This window comes from Oppia nitens, unplaced genomic scaffold, assembly GCF_028296485.1.
Source record: "Oppia nitens isolate AA-2021 unplaced genomic scaffold, nextdenovo-longstitch-racon4-pilon3 scaffold2_pilon_pilon_pilon, whole genome shotgun sequence".
Classification (NCBI taxonomy): Eukaryota; Metazoa; Arthropoda; class Arachnida; order Sarcoptiformes; family Oppiidae; genus Oppia; species Oppia nitens.
In genome coordinates, this window is record NW_026533210.1 from 2,784,286 (window position 1) to 2,805,222 (window position 20,937).

The following is a 20,937-nucleotide window of genomic DNA, read 5'->3' on the forward strand; positions in this document are numbered from 1 at the left end:
GAAATAATGTCGTAGCAGATGATGGTCACAATGATGGCGATAATAGCCGTCAATGGGATCGACAGTTTACAACAGCGGCCAAAAATATTATACTATTTATTGGCGACGGTATGGGCATTACGACCGTAACGGCGGCTCGCATTCTGAAAGGCCAACAGTTAGGACTGTCCGGTGAGGAACACCAGCTATCGTTTGATGACTTCCCAAACATTGCACTTTCAAAGGTCAGTCCAGTCAATCAATTAATCAGTATTAACATTACATGTGTTGATCAAACAGAGTTAAAACTTGTTTTTTTGTCGTTAATTAAAAATATTTTTATATATATTTAAATTAATTAGTCACTGATATCCAAGTGTATATATAATGATCAAAAAATAACAAAAAATAAATCAATGTATTTAGACATGAATTTAGTAATATAAAAATTTGCTTTTTATTTAGTAACTGAAGTATATTACAATATACAGTAAAATGCAAAAAAAAAAATAAAATAAAACAATAATTATTAGTTTCGTGTAAAATACTTTTTGTTACTTAATTAATTTGATTAAATTTTCTAATAAAATTAATTAGCATACAATTATATTTAACTATATTTTATTGCAACTAAAAAAAATATTGTACATTATTATTGTTAAAAGTAATTTACTTTATATATAATAATTATTATTCATCTTAAAACATTTTATCTGATTTAAAAAAAAAATTAATTAATAAAACAAAAAAATTATTTCAGCACAATATAAAAATTTAATCTATACGATCTTGATTATTTAATTAATTATAATTAACGAGAATTTTATACATATATATAGTTTATACTCATACAGAAATAAATAAATTATTTATTTATTTAATGTTAATAAATATGTAATGAAAAGCAATTAAGTTTTAGGAAAATTAAGTTCAAAAGAATTAAAAAAAAGAGAAACTCATGAAAAATAAATTAAATTCAATAATAGAAAACAAGCTATTAGTTTATTATAATAAAATAAAAATAAATAAATTTACTATTAGTAAGTTTCATAGAAAACTTATTACAAGTTATTTTAGACAAAAAAAATAATGGAAAAATTCAAAATTTTAAAATATTATTTATTAGGTAATTAATAGGTGGTAAATCAAATAATAAACAATACAATTAAAGTGCATCAATTACTATAATATAAGCCTACAAAACAAAAGTGTAAATTATGGATAAATAAAATTTCCAGAAAGATTTCTCAAATTAGATTTATTTTTATATATATTGAAAATTCTTATACAGTCAGTCAGTTAGGATACAAAAAAACTGAGTGTTTTAATAGAAAATTTATATATGAATTGCTGCTGTCTTTTGTATAAATTGGACACAAATTGATAGTAAACTTGTTTTTTATAGTTGCAAAATATAAAAAACATGTCCACTCGACTAAATAATTATATATATATAAACTATTATATACTGTATATGTTTTGTTATATAAATAATTTATTTGCCAAATACTTATACATTAATGAAACACTTGAGTCCAACAATATCTATTCATAGTAGTAGTGTTATAGCGTAAATAATATACTAAATATCTGATATATATATATATATATATATACAGACCTATACCATAGATAGTCAGGTGGGCGACTCAGGTGCCTGTGCTACAGCATTGTTGAATGGCGTAAAGGCCAGGTATGAGACAATCGGTTTGGACGAGAATGGCTTCTACGAGGACTGTCATTCATCATTTAATTCACGAGTTAAAAGTATAGCCGACTGGGCTCTAGAGGAAGGTTTGTACTAAAAATTAAAAAAAATTTGTATTCAATATTTGTTTTTTTTAATTATTATAGTTGTTTTTATTGTGTTTGTTGTGTAACTAAAGTTAAATTATAAATTATGTATTATATTAGTAGATTCATTATTTTTACTCTATATTACAATTTAATATAATTTACAAAACTAATCTTATTATTATTAGTTTCTAAAGGATGACAAACTAACAAATAGCAAACAAAAATGCATATTAGATGATAAATAGGATAATACTGTACAACACTAATGAAAGTTATAAGCCATAAATCTCATGTATTACATACACACACAAAAAAAGTTATGTCTTATATAATTAATGATGATTTTAGTGAAATGAAAGACTCCGATCATAAGTAAAGTTATTTTTAAATTAATGTATTTAAGTATAAGTTTAGAAACTAATTTATTAAATAAAATCTTAAGATTATTAATTTATAAAATCAATATTCAATGAACTGATATAATTGTTAAGATTAAAAAAACAAATTTTTTATATAAATTTTATTAAACAAACCATAAATGTATGAAATTTCTCACTAAATATTTTAATAATTAAAAATATATTAACATTTATAAATATTTTATATTCAGTATTGACAAAATATCAATATATTTTGAATGAAAATTAATATAAAACTTGATTTATTTTATGATTAAAAAAATGTAAATTATAAATTATTATTGATTTACAATAGAAACAAAATTGAATCAAATTGTGATCACAAACAAAAAAAATTACAAATTCATAAAATTCATAAATTAGTTTATATTATAGTAAAAGTAATTTGTTTATAATACTTTATTAATATTGGTATTTGTATTGAAAATTTGTTTGATCCATAAAATTGATGATTTGAATTATCAGCAACAAAAACTTCAAGTAAACAACTAACTTAATGGATGAGTTGAAAAAAAACTAATTATATTTGTAAAGTTATGTTACATATGTGATCAATCAATGATGCGTTGAGTAAAAAGTTTTATGGAAAATGTATGATAAATAAAAATACAACAATTATATACTGTAGTAGAGAGAGAGAGAGAGAGAGAGAGAGAGAGAGAGAGAGTTAGGCAAACATATTCAATATACTATACATATGTATACAAAATATTATATTATATTAAAAACAATAATAAACAAAAAAATATATATATTATTATTTGTTACTATTTTTAGGCAAAGCAACGGGAATAGTGACGACCACTCGTGTAACACACGCCACACCAGCGGCACTCTATGCCCACAGCGCCAGCAGATACTGGGAAAGTGATGACAAACTGCCACCAAATGCCAGAACTCAGTGCAAAGACATTGCCCGACAACTGGTTGAAGAGTATCCGGGAAGGGATCTCAATGTCTGTACCAATTAACTACCTACCTGTCCACAAATAATAAAATCTTATATTAATATTAATTTAAGTATATGATATTTATGTGACTTTTTGTTATTATTATAGGTGATTCTGGGAGGAGGGCGCCGGCATTTCATAAGTGCAATGGATTGGTCTACTCAACGGCCTAATGAATTTGGACGCAGATTAGACAATCGTAATCTGATTGACAATTGGCTCCGGGATAAAAAAGATAGAGACCTAAAGGCTAGTTATGTCAAGAATAAGCTCGAGTTTGACAGTCTTAATACTACACATATTGATTATCTGCTCGGTTAGCATTACCTACCAATCTCTAAGACCTACTAATTCATTCATTCATTGACTGTGACACCTGTCCTATTGAATCATTTAGTAGTAATTTAATGAATAATGAATGAATGTCTTTTATTGCTAACGGTGTGCTATTGACTATACTATTGACTATTGACTATTGACAGGCCTATTCAGCCACAATCATATGGCCCATGAAGTGGATCGCGAAACGGATGGACCAACTGGTGAGCCATCACTGGCTGAGATGACTACCAAAGCGATTGAAGTGCTCAGACATAACCCGAACGGATATTTTCTGTTAGTCGAGAGCGGCCGTATAGATCACGCCCATCATCTAAATAATGCCAAACGAGCACTGGTAGACACACTGGCACTCGATGAGGCCATTCAAGCAGCCATTAAGCTGACGCACCCGTCAAACACGCTATTAGTGGTCACAGCAGATCATTCGCACGTCTTTACATTTGGAGGATCACCGAAAAGAGGAAACCATATATTAGGCACCGATAGTAAGCCATCCGATGTCGATTCACTGCATTATACAACATTACTGTACGCTAACGGTCCCGGATATACCAGAAAACGCATTAATATATCAACAGTGGATACGAGTAAGTGTTATGAACTATCAGTTTATCCCTAATCAATAATATACTGCATATACAGAATATACCCATCTCACCTCTCTCTCTCTCTCTCTCTCTCTCTCTCTCTCTCTCTCTCTCTCTCTCTCTCTCTTTCTCTCTCTCTCTCTATCCATAAACTCCATAATCCTCATGTTGTCTGACTGTTAACTTAATTATAGGCTATTTCATTACTAAAATTTATTTTCAATCAATGAACTAATATATCAATAATAATTTAATTATTTTGTTAACACATATCTTTATATTTATAAATAAATAAAAAACAAATATTCTATTGAATATATAACCGGTATAATAATTTAGTATATATTTCAATAATTATACTAATTTACAAAAAAATTAATTTTTTTTAATTTTAGTTATGTTATAAAGTATTAGTTATTTAACATAATCACAGTATATTAAAACTACATTTAAGTTTATAATTAATGTTTATATTTAGATATTATCGAGAAAATTTCATCAACAAAAATATTTTTGAAAAGTTTTATTATAATAATTTTTGATTTTAAACCAAAAGTTAATTTAGAAAAATTGTAATTATTATAGTTTACTGTACCAAACAATGATAATTATTAAAATTTACTTTATTTTTGTATATAATTAGAATCTACATTATATATATATATTTTTTTATATAAATTAAAACTTTATTAAAAATTAAGTTATTACAAAGTTTATGCATATTTAATTTTTATAAAATACATATATTACTCTATATTTTTATATACAAAATATAAAATTTATATGAATTGTTAATTTTTTGATACAACATCTGCCGCTAGTTTGCTGTAGTATAAAGTAAACAATTCATTTCATATTATATGAAATAAATAGTTGAAAATTAAAATTATTAAAGACTTTAAAAACTTATATATATATACAGTACAGTATTATTCAGACAAAAATTTAATTCAAGTCAAACAACAAACATAACTTATCGGTCGATTCAAAAGATTTTTTTTGTAAACAATTTTTATTTTTAGTATTTTATTTTATATATATATATATATATATATATATATATATATATATATACTGCTATATATATATATATATATATTTCTGGAAAATAAAACTAAAATCAAATACCCTTATAATATCTAAAAAACTTAAATGTTATTTGAATTGATGATCAAAACAACTAACAAAAAAATTGGATTGTTATGTCTGTGTGTGTTTAATTGAATTTAATCTTTTAACTCAATTTCTAAGTGTTTTTGTATTGTATTGTATAATAAAATAAAACAGTTGTTATTTTGTTTTTTATTATATCATATAAAATGTGTATACAGTATAACTTATAATATTGTATAAAATACATATAAAATTTTCACAACATTTACTACTGTGTATAGAAAATAAATTAATCTTGTATTGTATTATTGTAGAGAACAAATTAGTATAATAATATAAGTGCAAAATCATATATCTATATAATAGTTAAACCTATTGTTAGCTAAAATTGCATTGAGATTTGAATACAAATTATATATTTTCGAGTAATACTCGAGAGATTAAACTATTTTTTAAATTTTTATTTTTTTAAAAAAAAGTTTGTAATAAAATTACTTTGTATTGTATTTCAAGTGTTGTTTGACTTATATCCCAGAAAATAATAAAAATATTTTAAAATAAAAAGTTAATACTTCATATCAAATATAATTATTATTATTATTTATATAAAATTTTACATTTTTTAATTCTACTAAATAATTAGCAATCAATGATTACATCCAAGAGTCGGCAGTTCCTCGGCGTTGGGATACACACGGCGGTGAAGACGTTCCCGTTTACGCTCAGGGAGTCAATGGACACGTATTTCGCGGTGTTGTTGAACAGACATTCATACCGTACGCCATATCCTATGCCGCGTGTATGGGTCCGTTCAAGTGGTTGTGCGAAAAACAATTGAATAGACAACAACAACAACACCTCAATAATAATAATAATTGTCATAAACAGTGTCACAATCAATGTCTTATGCCATCATCTCAACAAATACCTAAACCTAAGTCATCGCCCAGTTATAGAAATAGCGGACAAATTATTTTTTTAAATCAAATTTATTTGATTTTATATGTAATTTATTTAAATATTAATAATATGTAAAATATTTTTAGATAATTTTTATATAACCTAGAAGTCTTTAAACTTTTTTTTATATCTATACAAACTATTTAAAAAAAATAATAAATTTTATTTATATTTATTTGTATCAATAATTTATTTTTATCTAATCAATAATGCCTTATAAATGATTTATACATAATATTTTTTAAAAACATTTATTTTATGTAAACATATAATACTGTAATTTGTTAGTTGACTTCAATCATGTATTACATAACATAATTGTATAATATTTTTTAAAAAATACTTTATACATTTATTAGTAAATAAAATAAATTAATAAATAAATCTGTGTTTCAAATTATTAATTATTTCTTTTTTAATTTCAAAAATAAATATAATTTACTAAAATGCAAAATAAAATGAGCTAGCAAATTTAATTTAACAGAAAAATTACAAAAGTAACAAATGTATCGACAATTTGCTAGATTTTATTCAACATCAATAAACACTAGGAGTGCAACAAAAGTATTGCCAAAATCGTGTGATGTTGTAGTTGTGGGTCAGCTAATTATTGACTTATTTTATTTTTTTATCTAATTTACTTAATATTATATTGTTTTTGGATTTTATTTTTATATAATTTATTTGGTTATATAGGCGGCGGAGTTATTGGTTTGTCCACTGTTTATCATTTAAGCGAATTGGGCTATAATAATGTCATATTAGTGGAAAGGGATGAAATAACCAGTGGTACGACATGGCATTCAAACGGTAAGATATAATTAACATATCAATCATTATTAGTTGATCTACAGGTGATTCAGTTTGTTGTTGTTATTATTACTGTTTGTGCAAATAAATTGTTTAACCAAAAAAAAGGTTTGGTTTGGCGATTGAGGCCATCGGAGACCGACATCAAGCTGTTAACACAAACCCATCATTTAGTGTCGAAAAAATTACTGACACATCCCGGTGTGGAAACTACCGGTTTCATCAACAATGGCGGTCTGTTTTTGGCGCACAGCGACCAACGTATGCAAGAATATCAACGATTGCACGGAATCGCCAAATACTACGGCATTGAGTCCTATCTGTTGGACAAACGTCAGACCATAGACTTATTGAGTCCATTGATTGATGAGAAAAACAGTGATCTGGCGGGTGGTCTCTACAGCCCTAATGACGGCTACGTTGACCCCTATATGTACTGTTCGGCTCTCACTAAAGCGGCAAACATTAATATCTTTACCAAATGTCCGGTAATTGGTATTAATACCACTGAATCCCAGGGAATCAGTGTTAGGCAATCAAAAGTTAATGCCATTACTGTCGACTACAATAACAGTCTACACGAGATCAAGACTAATGTTATTGTTAATTGTTCCGGTGTTTGGGCACCGGTAGTGGCAAAATTGGCAGGTAATTACAAATTACTTAATTACTAAATAGCATATAATGTAAATAAAATGTTGTTTTACTAGATCATTATCAGCAGATTTTTTTTTATAAATAATATTGTTTTATTTTTGACAAATCATACAACTTTATTTATACAGTAGATATTACATATTGTATATATATATATACTGTATTTATATATAAATGATAAATAATTTAATTTTTTTATGAGGTTTACCTTCAATTTCTAGACAATAATTATTATAAATGTATTTTTATTATATAAAATGAAAATTATTAAACATGTTAAACAGTAATCTGTTTTTTTTGTTGTTATAATTAATATAAAATTCAACTAAAAACCAATTTCCTTTTTGTGTTTTACTATTTACATTTTTATCAATGTAAATACAGACTTAATAAAATTTAGTAAAAATAGCATATAATCTCTAATAGTATTCTGTAATATTCTGCACTAAATTCTATAGGAAATCATAGAATATGAATACATGTATACATGAGTACATATATACAGTATATATATATATATATATATTTATGATAAATGTGTTTAAAAATATTTATTAATTTTATATACATAATGACTTTATAAAACGTGACAAATAATATCATAGTATTATAGATAATTTATTTTTTTTTTTAAATTAATTTTAATTGTCATAACCAGGTATACCAAGCATACCGCAGGAAACTATGGAGCATTCGTATGTTATAACTCAACCGATCGACGGCGTTAAACCTGACCGCACGCCAAATATCCGCGATCACGACCTCTCAATTGCATTGCGTGTTTCTGGTCAGAGCTTCTGTATTGGCGGCTATGAACCGGATCCGGTGCTTATCAGTCATCGGAATGACAAATTGGATCCGTTTACACTGTTTGATCTCAATTGGGATAAGTTTGGCATAAATTTAGAAAATTCAGCAAAATTAATGCCCGTTATCGGCAGCACCGGTATTAAGGCCACTACATGCGGACCCGAGTCTTTCACACCCGATCACCGGCCACTGCTAGGCGAAGATCTTAATGTCAGAGGTTTTTTCCATTGCAGTGCATTCAACTCGTTCGGCATCAGTCTGTCTGGCGGTATTGGCCAACAAATGGCCAAATGGATTGTTACGGGTGCACCCGATATTGATTTAACCGCTTATGATATCAAACGATTTAATAAGCATTTAGTTTCAAACAAAGTCTGGTCTAACGAGAGGTGTGTGGAAGCATACGCTCGCAATTATGGCATTATCTATCCATTTGACGAACCTTTTACTGGTCGGTCATAATTTTCAGATCAAATTTTTTTGAAAATTTATGCTAATTTTTAGTTAAATTTTTATTTAAAGCCCGAACTGAGACGTATACCGATTCATTGCATGAAATATTGTTGTCCAACGGTTGTGTATATCGGGAAAGACATGGCATTCATTGTCCCGATTGGTTTGATTTGGAGCGACACTCACCGCTAACTTATGAACAGTACATGGATTTGGATAACACATATGACTGGCCCGAGGAGTGTCGTCAATGGAAAGCAATTAAATACGAGTGTAAAGCCTGTCATGAAGAAGCCGTACTCTTCAATCTTACATCAAAAGCCAAATTTTCATTGATTGGAGTAAATGCTATGAAAGTGATCAATAAATTGGTCCCAAACGATGTCCAATCTGTGCCAAACAATCACACTTTTGTCACTTATTTGCTTAACAAAAGAGGCGGAATAATGGCCGAAATGATTGTCAACAAAATCGATGACAACTCTTATTATATAACTGCTGCTGATATGCCATCAAATCAAGTGTACGCCGCGTTTTGCAATGTAATCATCGTCGACAGTGTCAAAGACACTGAGTTTATTGATATGTCACAAGAAATGGCTATTTTGTCATTAAATGGACCAAAAAGTACGGAAGTTCTTCAACAATGTTTCAATATATCGCTAAATGATTTTAATGATAGGACACATCGCGAAATAATGTTTGATGTAATATACAGTATTATATAAGTGTTTTATTTTATTAAAGTATTTTTTTATTTATTTAAATTATATATAACTTATATATAATTAAGGATATAATCATACGTTTGGTACGCTTTTCGCAAGTGTCTCATACGGGATGGGAATTACATGTGAAAAACAATAGCGACTTAATTAAGATATATACCCGACTCACCACTAATAAGATTGTAGTTAACGGCGGTTACAGAGCGTACGAATCGCTGAAAAATGAAAACCAATGGCTGTCCGGTTGTCTGGACTTAAGATCCGATGACTTCTTGTCGGACGCCGGTCTCCAGACATGTATCAATGAACGCAAACAACAATTGAAACATTTTATCGGAAGTGATCTGAATCGAGATGTGGATGAAACCAAACGATTTGTTTGGATCAAACCATTGAACAACAAAGTAATGGTCTGTGGATTAGAGCCCATTTGGTTTAAGTCGCGGCCCATTGGGTTTGTCCGCAGAAATTTTTATTCCCATAAAAACCAACAAATGCTGGCTTTTGGTATTATATATGACAAACATATTAAAGATATAAATGGTTTACCATTAGAGGTGGATATTGAGATCTTCGGACAAATGAATAGGGCTATCATTGAACAAGTCTTTTGTAAACAATAATGAGATTACAATATTGCAGTTTATTATCAAATTATTCAATACATTGATGCAATTTAACATAAGAATTTTGATAATTTATATTAAAATTATGTAAAATATATTTTATATTAATTAGTTTTTAGATTAGTCGTGGTTATGGGTGTGGGTGTGGGTGTAGGGGTGGGTGTGTTTGAGTATAGTTTAATGTGAGGTTAGATCAGCGTTAGGTCAGTATATAATTAATAGTAAATTATTTAGTGATATTAATAGTATACTATTACTTTATAGAGTAGTAGTACTCTATAGAGTTATAACTTGTTACTAATACTATTACTATTATTGATATTTTTAAATGTTAAATAAAAAAATATTAATATAAAAAATGTATTTTACCTAAAAAATAGTCAATATAATTAAAATAACATATAATTATAAACTTATTTTACATATTAATTAATTTAAGTGATCAATGTTTTACTAATGAATATTACTTATTTTAATAACAACAAGAAAATTTGTTTTCAAGTTGACTGTAAATAACTACTGTCTCTCTAATCTAAAATATATATATTAATAAATAATTAAGCAAGGTGGCATATGATATAATAAATTTTGTGAAATTAAAAATATTTGTCTTTTAAATGAATTAATTTCTATTTACTATAAATATAAAAAAATATAATCATTTACTGATTATAACATATCAAAACTGGTTTATGTAAATATTTATATTATTGATCATTATTTTTGCAACATCAAACTATTTAATAATTGTGATAAATTAAAAATCAATAATAACTAACAACTATTTAGTTAAATTCACAATAATTATATATTATATAAAAAAAATTTAAATAATTTTTACGAACAACAAAATTAATTAAAGTTTGAATACCGGTAGATATTTATGTAAATATTATAATATATACAGTGTTAATACTATTTAACTATAATCATTGAGAATTTTCAAAGTAAATATTATAAACAGTGATGATAGATAAAAATTTACGATTTAATATTTATAATTTTTTTTTCAGTAAATAACAGATATATAAAAATTAGTTTAAAAATTAACATTTAAAAAATTTTTGTCCTTAACATTGAGAAATTTGTAAATTATAAATTTTTTAAATAACAAAACTATAGATTAAACAAAATATTTCATTAAACTTTAAAAATATAATACATTTTAGATTTTTTAAAACTTTTTTTCATTTTTTCAATTATAGATTCTGTTATTATTGTTTGTTTGTTATTATATCTATAATATAAACACATTTCTAGTTCATATGATTTTTGTAAATCAACTTAAATTTTTTTTGGTTCTATTATATCTACTATTCATTATAATAAGTTTAACAATTGATAATAGATTATAGCAATAATAATAACATTACATTGTGTAATTAATTGATAGAAATATAGTCAATAATAGTTATATACAGTATATTGTATTTTATTAAATTTTTTACTAATTGTTTATTATTTCAAATAATTAATGTAATGAGTCTAATTATTACTTGTATTACTTGTACTTGTATTAATTAATAAATAACTAATTTTTGTAATAATTTAGTAATAATAGTTTAATAATTTTTTAATTATTGTTACAAAACATAATTTAATTATTATATTACAATTGTTAGTAATTTATTCTATTTATTAATTACGATTAGTTTATTAATTTATCTAATAATATATTATTTTTATTTAATTCATTGATAGAAACCAATCATATTATGCATTAACAATAAAATACATTATGATATAATATTATTTATTATATCATAATTAATAATACTAAAAGAAAATCTTCTTTATTCATAATTATTTTTATTAATTATTTATACTAAAATTACAATGCATTTTTTATAGTTTATGATTTCCAATATTACTAAATATTAATATATATATATATATAATTAATTACGTATATTAGTTATTAATATATATTACATTTAATAATTAGTCTAGTTTTGTTGATTAAATAAATATTTAAAAAATAATTGCTAATTTTGTTTTGTCATTGAAAATAATTTTTAAATGTAATAATTATTAATATCTTTATTATTGTTATTACATTAAATTTTTTTGTTATAAATTATAACTTATAATACTTAAAATAGTGTTTTTTAAAATTTAGGTATTTATTTAAATTAACGATACACTTAGTAGATTTAACATTATTTAGATACTAACAATTTGCAACCAACTTAACAAAATTAAATTAATTATTTCATTTGATTTATATCTAAAATTTGTATACTATTTAAGCTATTAGTTATAACAGTATTTAGTTAATAATAATACTACTACTGTATGACTTTAAATAAAATAATTTTTATTAATATTTCATTAATAAATATATAAAAGTGTAAAATTATTTTTTTTTACAAAAAAATATATTGGTTTTTATGTTTATTTCAAAAATACTAAAAGATGTTATTTTTGAGTATGAATTTAAAGATCATTATTTTGCGAAATTATTTTTGTTTATCTTTCAAATTAATTAATTTTTTTATAAATATGAAAAAATATAGTCTATCACTGATTAAAACATGTTATAACTGGTTTATGTAAATATAATTTACAAATTAATGATAATTATTTTCGCAACACTTGTTTGTTTCATAAAAAATTTTAATAATAATTTTCTTAAAAGACTCAATAATAAATGTGATTAAAAATCAAATCACATTTACTTTTTTTTGTTAAGCTTTTAATATTTATTAAAAAAATCCCAATTTTGTTGTTGTTGAATACTATGATATATTTGTCTCATTTATTATTGGCCTTAAGAAAAAAACCACTTAAAACTGCATTTGTCGCCAACAACAACATATATATATATATATATATATATATATATATATATATATATATATTAATATATATCATATATTTGTGTCTAATCAGTGGCCATTTAATAATATACTAAATCATATAAACAGGGAAATGGCATACAATTTAGGCGACACTCTAATGTATTATCAATTTATATTTTTTTTATTTCCTTACGATTGTCTCCATGTCTTACATACGTCAGGAACCACTTCGTCATCAAACACTATAAATACCATATTTTGTCATAAAATCACTTTTTTGCAACATTTGTTTCAATATAAATATATTGTATGTGTTTGTAATATAATTTATAGATACTCTGTTTCTCTTTACTAGTTTTGATATACAAATTATTGTCAATAAGTTTCAATTTCTATAATAATAATAAATGAAACATTTCTATAAGTATGTGCTTTTTTGGAGTTAGTTTTTTAAATATTTTTTTCTATAATATGATAGCAAAAACATTTAATTTGTTTTTATAGTAAAAGAAAATTATTGATTTTAAACATTATGTGAATCTCCTTAATATTAATGTTAGAAAAGTTAAATATCCACTATGTTAAATTAGTATAAATTAACATATACATTTTTTTTTAAATATAATAACCAAAATAATAATTGTCAACAATATTTAATAATTTATCTATACTAAATCTATATAAATTTAATATTAAATTCTATAGACTTTTAATTTATTTTATTGTAATTATAGTTTGTAATAATAATAATAAATAAATAAAGTTTATAAATTTTATAGTTTGAAAAAAAGTTTTATTATTATTCTAAATAATCCAATTATTATTTAAAATAAAAAATGGTATCACTTTGTGATAAAAAAAATTTGCGAAATAACATGTGATATATGTGTAACAAATTATCTGGTTTTCGATATTTTGGGTATAAACTGGTATATACTTGAAAAACTACAAATGTATTAACAATTTTAAAAAGTCAGTCAATTTAAAGTATAATATAAAATCTCTGTTGAATACTAATGACATATTTTTTTATCTAACATTTTGTGTGTATTTTGCCAAATAATATCGTATAATGTTTTTTGTATTTATTTATTTAACTAATAATAAATAAGTAGTGATGTAAAAATTCAGATGAATCTATTTTTTAAGGACAGTATTTATATTGTTATATTTATTGATACAAAAAAAATTATAATTTATTTTTTGACAAATTTTACTAAAATTAGTTAATTCAATGCAAACATTTCAATTTATTAATATTTAAAATTTATTATAGATAAATTAAGAGAAAGCAATAATTTTATATAATTTTATTTATTTATTATTCTTAATGATAATTACTGATTTTTAAATTTTTTTTTAATTATTTTTATATAACAAAATTTATTAATTAATTATAATTATCAACAAAAATTTACTAATTGAACAAACTTTGGTAAAAAATATTAATTTAACTAAATAGAGAGTTATCTAATAAAAAAAATATTAATTATACATATTATTCAATATATATTAATATTATTATAACATAATTTAAATAAAACGTTAAATATATTGTATTATAATATTACAAATTTTATCTATTGGAGTGATTATTGTAAATATATGTTACTCATAAAATAAATATAAATATTTTCTTATACTTATCAAAAATTATTATTAGTAAACAAAATTATATTTAAAAGAAACAATTTACTAATTTAATTGCTTCTGTAATAAAACTTTTAAATTATAATAAAAATATTTAATAATTTCCTAAATTAATAGCACAATTATAAATACAGTATAATATTACTATTATATGGAATTTTAATGTACTAGGATGTTTATTTAGTATAGTTTTTTAATAAAAAAAAACTTAAAAACAATTTTTTTAAATATAGTTTAGTTATATCCCTTACTTAAAATGTTTTTATTATAACTTATAATGTTTTTGAAATATTTTTATTATAAATAAATTAAAACAATTCCTACAAAACTTTGTATTATTGGAGTTTGTATTTATAAATAATTTTGTTGTAAATTCCATTAAAACTACACCTATTAATACATGTAATAAACAATATATATGTAATATATTGAAAGTTTCCACAAAATAAAATAAGACATTCATTTATTTTAATAATTAATTTCATAAATACTTAATTTATTATATTATTTTTTAAAAAATTTAATAAAAATACTAATTTAATCAAATGACAAATAAAATTTTAAAAAGTTGATAACATTGGACACCGCAAGTCTAATATGCCTTCAAATATTACTATTACAGTCGAAACTACTGTTGAAATATACAGCGATTATGACGTGTTGTTATTTCAATAACATTTTAATATAAAGAAATTTGTTTAATATTTATTTTAAAAATAAAATAAAAATTATCTACAGAAATCTCATTACAATTACAAACTAACAAAAATATTTTATTAAACTTACCCTACTGTTTGTTTTAGTATTTGTAAAAATGTATTGTTTTAGTTAGATTTAGTATATAAAAAAAAAGTATTACAGTATTTCTTAAACTCCTTAAATTATTGTACCTTTTTTAAAAAAATAATAAAGAAAAAAATAGTAATTTATTTAAATAATAAACTTTTAAACTGGTGTTTATTAAAAAAAATTTTAGGTATTTTTTTATAGCAAATACTGTATCAAATTTAAAAAAAAAAATAAATTGAGATGATTTGATAACAATTCTATGTAAAACATGTATAACCAACCCATGAATACTTGTTTATACCAAATATATCATATTTGCATTCCTGGGGAAAGACATCTACATTAATACCGGTGCCATTGGGCGAGAAAGCTGTCGACTTTGTGATAAAGGTGTACAACAAACACACACATGATTTGTATTTAATAAAAAATTGAAAGACAAGTTTCTGTAGTATATAAGGATGAGGAGTACCAGCTCAGGGATTCATAAAAATCAATTGCAATTTTCAAGCTATAAACAAACAAATAATAGTAAACTTCAAGTTTGATTTTCAAACGTCAAAAACTTGAAGTTAAAGTCAATCTTAAATATTTTTTGACATTTTTGTATTTATAATTTGTTTTTTTTGGACACTTCTTCATATACACTAAGAGAAGAAATGGACTCAAGAGACAATCTATCCGTTGTCATCCATAAGAAGAACGACTTGAGAGTCGAACAATCAGTTCTGCCTGAAGAACCCAAAGCTTATGGTAAATGAAATGACAAATAAAAAATATTTGTAATGAATTGAAAAACTAAAATATTAATATTTTTTTAAATATATCATTCATTTTAATGTCACAGAAGTTCAATTGGCTTCACATACAGTCGGAATTTGCGGCTCAGATGTCCACTTCTGGAAGGACGGCAAGATTGACAAATGGGTTATCAATGAGCCGATTGTTACCGGACACGAATCCAGCGCTACGATAGTCAAAGTTGGATCTCTGGTCAAGAATCTGAAAGTCGGCGATCGGGTGTCTGTAGAGCCCGGTGTCGGTTGTATGGCCTGTCAGACGTGCAAAGATGGCTTCTATAACTTGTGTCCCGACGTTACCTTTCATGCCGTTCCGCCAACTGGTGGTGCACTTCGCCGATACTACAATCATAGCTCAGCATTTTGTCATAAGTAAGTCATAGTTTTTTGTTGTTGTTGTTGAAGATATACAGTATTAGTAACTAAAATATTGATATTAATGAAATGTTATGTAATTATTAACAACAGACTACCCGAAAACATGAGCTACGCTGAGGGCGCTCTCATGGAACCGTTAGCTGTGGCCGTCTATGCCTGCAAGAGAGCCAATATTACCGAAGGCTCGGGTCAACGAGTGATGGTTACTGGTGCCGGACCTGTTGGTCTGCTAACAGCATTGGCAGCCAAGGCATTGGGCGCTCAAGAAGTTTGCATTTTGGATATTAACGAAAATCGGCTGAAATTTGCTAAAGAAATGGGTATCGAAAAAACATTGCTTATTAATACCAAATTGGACACCGAAGCACTGGCCGATGAAGTGGTCAGTTTGTTGGGAGCCAATCCCGATATCACTCTCGAGTGCAGCGGCGCTGAATCATCGCTCAATTTGGCCATCTATGTGACAAAAGACGGCGGAAATGTTGTAATGGTAGGTCTCAATCATCGAAAAGTTACCGTTTCGCTGGCATCGGCCGCTTGTCGAGAAGTAAACCTATTGGGAATCAAACGTTATCGACACAGCTTCCCGTTGGCCATCTATTTGGTCGGTAGTGGCAAACTTGATGTTAAGCCACTGATCACTCACCGATATCGCATTGAACAGGCATTGGACGCCTTCGAAACGGCCAGTTCGCCGACGGCCGGTGCCATCAAAGTACAGATCGAGTGTTTTGAACAAAACTAATGCATTTTACAAACAATTTATTGTATCACTTATATAATCATTACATTTATTATACAGACTATATATATATATATGTTTCTCATTTTATACATTTCTAATATATTTTATTGTATAACAATTGTTAAACTTTTTCTTATAGTTTATTGTAATATATAAATAATTGATTTGTTTTAACAAAAAATATATTTTGTTTTGTAAATCACAAGTAATTGTAGTAAACAATTAAATTTTAAAAAATAAATATGTATTGTTATGCACGTGTTTTTTGAAAAAATAAATACAATTAAATTAATTTTTGCTCGTGATTTTAGTTACTAATATTTAAAATAACTTTAAAAATCAGTTGATAAAAGTCTATTTATTGATAACATAGACAACAAAAAACTTGTGGACAAAGATATCATATATGATAATAACATGTTGTTGTTGTTGTCTATCATTGGTTTTGTCATATTATATCTATTTAGAGGTATTTTACTTATATCAGTATATTTATTGAGATCGTCGACCCATAACTGGTACAAACTGTTCGACAACTGTATCCCTGAAACGGCTAAACATGTGTACGTAATCCGGATTATATGTGGCAGTCATAGACCGGCATTCAATGAATTTACGACTACAATGACTTTGGATATAATTGATAAAAACCATCGATCACTGATAGTATTGGACATACCGTTGGGTAGATTAGAACAGAATATAATGATAGGAAATCTGACTGTCTTTCGGCTAATATTGTACCGAAAAGATCCGTTAAGCGATATCGGATATGTAGTGGTCAATCATAACGGTAGGTCAACTATCAATATGGGATTCATTGAGATTCAGCAACTGTTCACTAATGAGGCTAACATTGCGTTTGTCAGTGCAGTCATCAGAAATGTACCGCAAAACCAGTCATTAAATAGTCAATTATTTTCGGCGTTCACACGGGAACATCGACCACTTGAACCAGAATTTATTGTCTACTTTTAATAGCATTTTATTTATATACAGATTATATATATATATGTTTTATAGATTTGTAACATATATTTTATTGTATAACAAATTTTTGACTTTTTTTATATAGTTTATTGTAATATATAAATAATTGATTTGTTTTAACAAAAATATATTTTGTTTTTTAAATCACAAGTAGTTTTAAATAATAAAGTTATTAAAATTAATAGATTTTAATAATTATTATTAAATATCTTCACTGTAGTTGTTATCTTAATCAGACTCTTGAAGTACAGAAAACTTGCTTTTTGTTGCAATTCCAGTAACCTCTTCATCACTTTCCTCTTCTTCGTCTTCTTCCTCATCTTGAGATGACTTAATATTTTTATATTTCAATTCATTATTGTCGGCCAACTCATCGTCCCATAAGTCATAATCCATTAATTTCTGTCCTCTAATCAGTTCAATAAATTTGATGTCCGAATGATTAGACCAAATAGTGTTTCTGTCTTTCAGATAGTCTGGCGGATAAAATGCCAGACATAGTGTCCGACCGTCGAGTGCCATACGTAACAAATGATTGGCCGCACGATAAACGTCAGGTCTGGCGGCTTTAGCTGTAAAAAATCGGCGCTTTATAGCCCAAGCTTCGCATACATCGTACGCTGACCACTGGTCGCCGCCATCATTAGGATGCTGTAGATGTAGTTTCCTCTGGACATTGATTCGTTGCGCTAAATATCCTATTGCGCTGTTTGGCTCACGTAACTGTGCAATGGGAAAGCATCCCATCAGCACTTGTAGCTCTTTGGGTGCCATCGATGGAAAGACAAGACCAGGACAATCGCAAAGCTTGACAGTTGGCGTCAAATATATCGTCTGAAAGTGTTTTGTGTGGCCAGGAGTTCGCGAAACACTGACCACTTTGCGGCCCATTATAGCGTTCAATAGCGATGACTTGCCAACGTTTGGATGTCCAACACATCCAATAGTGACCACACCATCCTTGAAGCGTTCCGTTTGATCATAATAATGAAGATCCACTTTTTCTAATTTCTGTTCGCATTTCTTCAATGGATTACTCGTGTCGTCGTCATCATCGTCATCGCTGTGGTCATCACGACTGGATGCCGTAACTTCTTCATGCAGTTCTTCTTCGATTTTGTTGCGCCAACTCGTAAGGTCTGCCTTTTGGCCGCAAATCTTTTGGCAAACTTCTTGCAAAGATTTGGCCGCATTGGACGCCATCCGTAGTTTACCGATACGTTTCTTATTGCTTTTGCTTTTCATTCCAGCGTACGACGCAAACGCCAAGACATGCAATTCGGGAAACTTGTTCTTTAGATAATGAGTCCACGCGATGATCAGCGATGAGTCCACTAAATCTACTTTATTTAAGACTAGAATCATGTCTTTCTTTAATTCGTTGACCACATAGTTGTATAGCGACGGAGGAAAATGAAACACTGGATGCCTGATGTCGGCAATCATGAGTACAATATCGGACATCTCGAGGACGCGCCACAGTTGGCGCCAAGTCTCCAGATTTAGATCAAAATAACTCAACCTTTCGTTGGATTTAGTGATAGAGTTCAAGTATTTTCTAAAATATTTCTGTTCATTGGCCTCAAGTTGTTTCGTACTCATAGTGTTGTCCCATTTCGGTCGTTTCGGCAAATCGAGACCATTATGTTGGTCACCGTCGCCAACAGTAAATACCTCTTCAACGGACACTTCTAGCGCTGATTCGGGTAATTTAGCAAACGGTTTGCGACCGTCTTCGCGGCGCTTTTGCAGCTCTTCGGGTGTTTCGTCAAAAAAATGAAGAGCATAGCGATTGACATCTTTGTTGCTGTCGACACATTTCTGGACATTGATTTGTCTGACAGTTTTGCCACCGGTGGCTGAGGCGGCGGTGGCGCCGATATCTTCATCCAATTCGCCAACAAGTTGGTCATCGTCTATATCGTCGTCGTCGTCGACGACGACAACAACATTATCGTCTCCACCCGAATGTCCACCAAATTTGGTCTGTTGTTCGTCGGTCTTCTTCTGTTGTCTTTTGTTTTTAATCTGTTGTTTCTTTTGTTTCGTACTAAACGGTACTTTACGTCTTCCCTGAGGCATAGCTACAGACAGACAGACAGACAATGGTTGGTCACACAGAAAAAACAATTGTTACACGTGTTGTTGTTGTTACACACGTGTTGTTAGACTTTAGTTTTGACGCGTGTTTTCTGCTGATGAAAAAAATTTTGACGAAAATTTTGTTTACAATACGTTTTAAACTCAAAAAATAAAATAAAATCCACTTCTTCTCGATTGTCAATCAGTTATATTAAGATGTAATATAGTCTATCGTAACGTTGTCTGTGAACGACCCCTATGTTTATTGCAATGTTTTTTTTAATAATTAATTATTTATTTATTTATTTATTTCAATTACAGTAAAAATATTACATTTAAATACTGTTTTTAATTATTTGTATAAACAATTGTATTGTATTTTTTAATAAATGTATTGAAGATTACACCCCAACTAAAAAAAAAATGTGACACAAATTATGTGATAATAATAATAATATAATAATTATTATT

At 26.7% G+C, this 20,937-nt stretch overlaps 5 protein-coding genes across 5 annotated transcripts in view; 3 read left to right on the forward strand and 2 right to left on the reverse strand.

The window, feature by feature from the left end:
* Positions 1-20,937, reverse strand: part of LOC128956278 (40S ribosomal protein S3-A-like) — a 195,722-nt gene that overhangs the window by 101,231 nt on the left and 73,554 nt on the right. The gene's annotated exons all lie outside the window — the stretch shown is intronic.
* LOC128955596 (alkaline phosphatase-like) lies at positions 96-6,253 on the forward strand. Its single transcript, XM_054301269.1, has 7 exons — positions 96-224; positions 1,599-1,773; positions 2,973-3,151; positions 3,254-3,461; positions 3,628-4,074; positions 5,831-6,148; positions 6,234-6,253. The coding sequence occupies exons 1-7, from the start codon at positions 111-113 to the stop codon at positions 6,251-6,253; spliced, it is 1,461 nt and encodes a 486-aa protein (XP_054157244.1). The 5' UTR covers positions 96-110.
* LOC128956267 (sarcosine dehydrogenase, mitochondrial-like) lies at positions 6,597-10,328 on the forward strand. The gene is made up of 6 exons (XM_054301961.1): positions 6,597-6,745; positions 6,844-6,957; positions 7,066-7,605; positions 8,273-8,875; positions 8,947-9,584; positions 9,671-10,328. Exons 1-6 carry the CDS (start codon positions 6,652-6,654, stop codon positions 10,226-10,228), a joined length of 2,547 nt encoding a protein of 848 aa, XP_054157936.1. The 5' UTR covers positions 6,597-6,651; the 3' UTR covers positions 10,229-10,328.
* LOC128956275 (sorbitol dehydrogenase-like) lies at positions 15,823-17,463 on the forward strand. The gene is made up of 3 exons (XM_054301968.1): positions 15,823-16,224; positions 16,319-16,643; positions 16,740-17,463. The coding sequence occupies exons 1-3, from the start codon at positions 16,131-16,133 to the stop codon at positions 17,392-17,394; spliced, it is 1,074 nt and encodes a 357-aa protein (XP_054157943.1). The 5' UTR covers positions 15,823-16,130; the 3' UTR covers positions 17,395-17,463.
* LOC128956268 (guanine nucleotide-binding protein-like 1) lies at positions 18,573-20,698 on the reverse strand. Its single transcript, XM_054301962.1, has one exon. It carries the CDS (start codon positions 20,464-20,466, stop codon positions 18,613-18,615), a length of 1,854 nt encoding a protein of 617 aa, XP_054157937.1. The 5' UTR covers positions 20,467-20,698; the 3' UTR covers positions 18,573-18,612.

Bases quoted from the DNA above. Each gene is read 5' to 3' on its own strand.
- LOC128955596 (XM_054301269.1), top strand. From the start codon at position 111: ATGGGCATTACGACCGTAACGGCGGCTCGCATTCTGAAAGGCCAACAG. The intron at 1,774-2,972 runs GTTTGTACTAAA...TACTATTTTTAG, and splicing joins CGACTGGGCTCTAGAGGAAG to GCAAAGCAACGGGAATAGTG. The intron at 6,149-6,233 runs GCGGACAAATTA...AAATATTTTTAG, and splicing joins ATCGCCCAGTTATAGAAATA to ATAATTTTTATATAACCTAG.
- LOC128956267 (XM_054301961.1), top strand. From the start codon at position 6,652: ATGTATCGACAATTTGCTAGATTTTATTCAACATCAATAAACACTAGG. The intron at 6,746-6,843 runs GTCAGCTAATTA...TTGGTTATATAG, and splicing joins GTGTGATGTTGTAGTTGTGG to GCGGCGGAGTTATTGGTTTG. The intron at 6,958-7,065 runs GTAAGATATAAT...ACCAAAAAAAAG, and splicing joins TACGACATGGCATTCAAACG to GTTTGGTTTGGCGATTGAGG.
- LOC128956275 (XM_054301968.1), top strand. From the start codon at position 16,131: ATGGACTCAAGAGACAATCTATCCGTTGTCATCCATAAGAAGAACGAC. The intron at 16,225-16,318 runs GTAAATGAAATG...TTAATGTCACAG, and splicing joins TGAAGAACCCAAAGCTTATG to AAGTTCAATTGGCTTCACAT. The intron at 16,644-16,739 runs GTAAGTCATAGT...TATTAACAACAG, and splicing joins AGCTCAGCATTTTGTCATAA to ACTACCCGAAAACATGAGCT.
- LOC128956268 (XM_054301962.1), bottom strand. From the start codon at position 20,466: ATGCCTCAGGGAAGACGTAAAGTACCGTTTAGTACGAAACAAAAGAAA.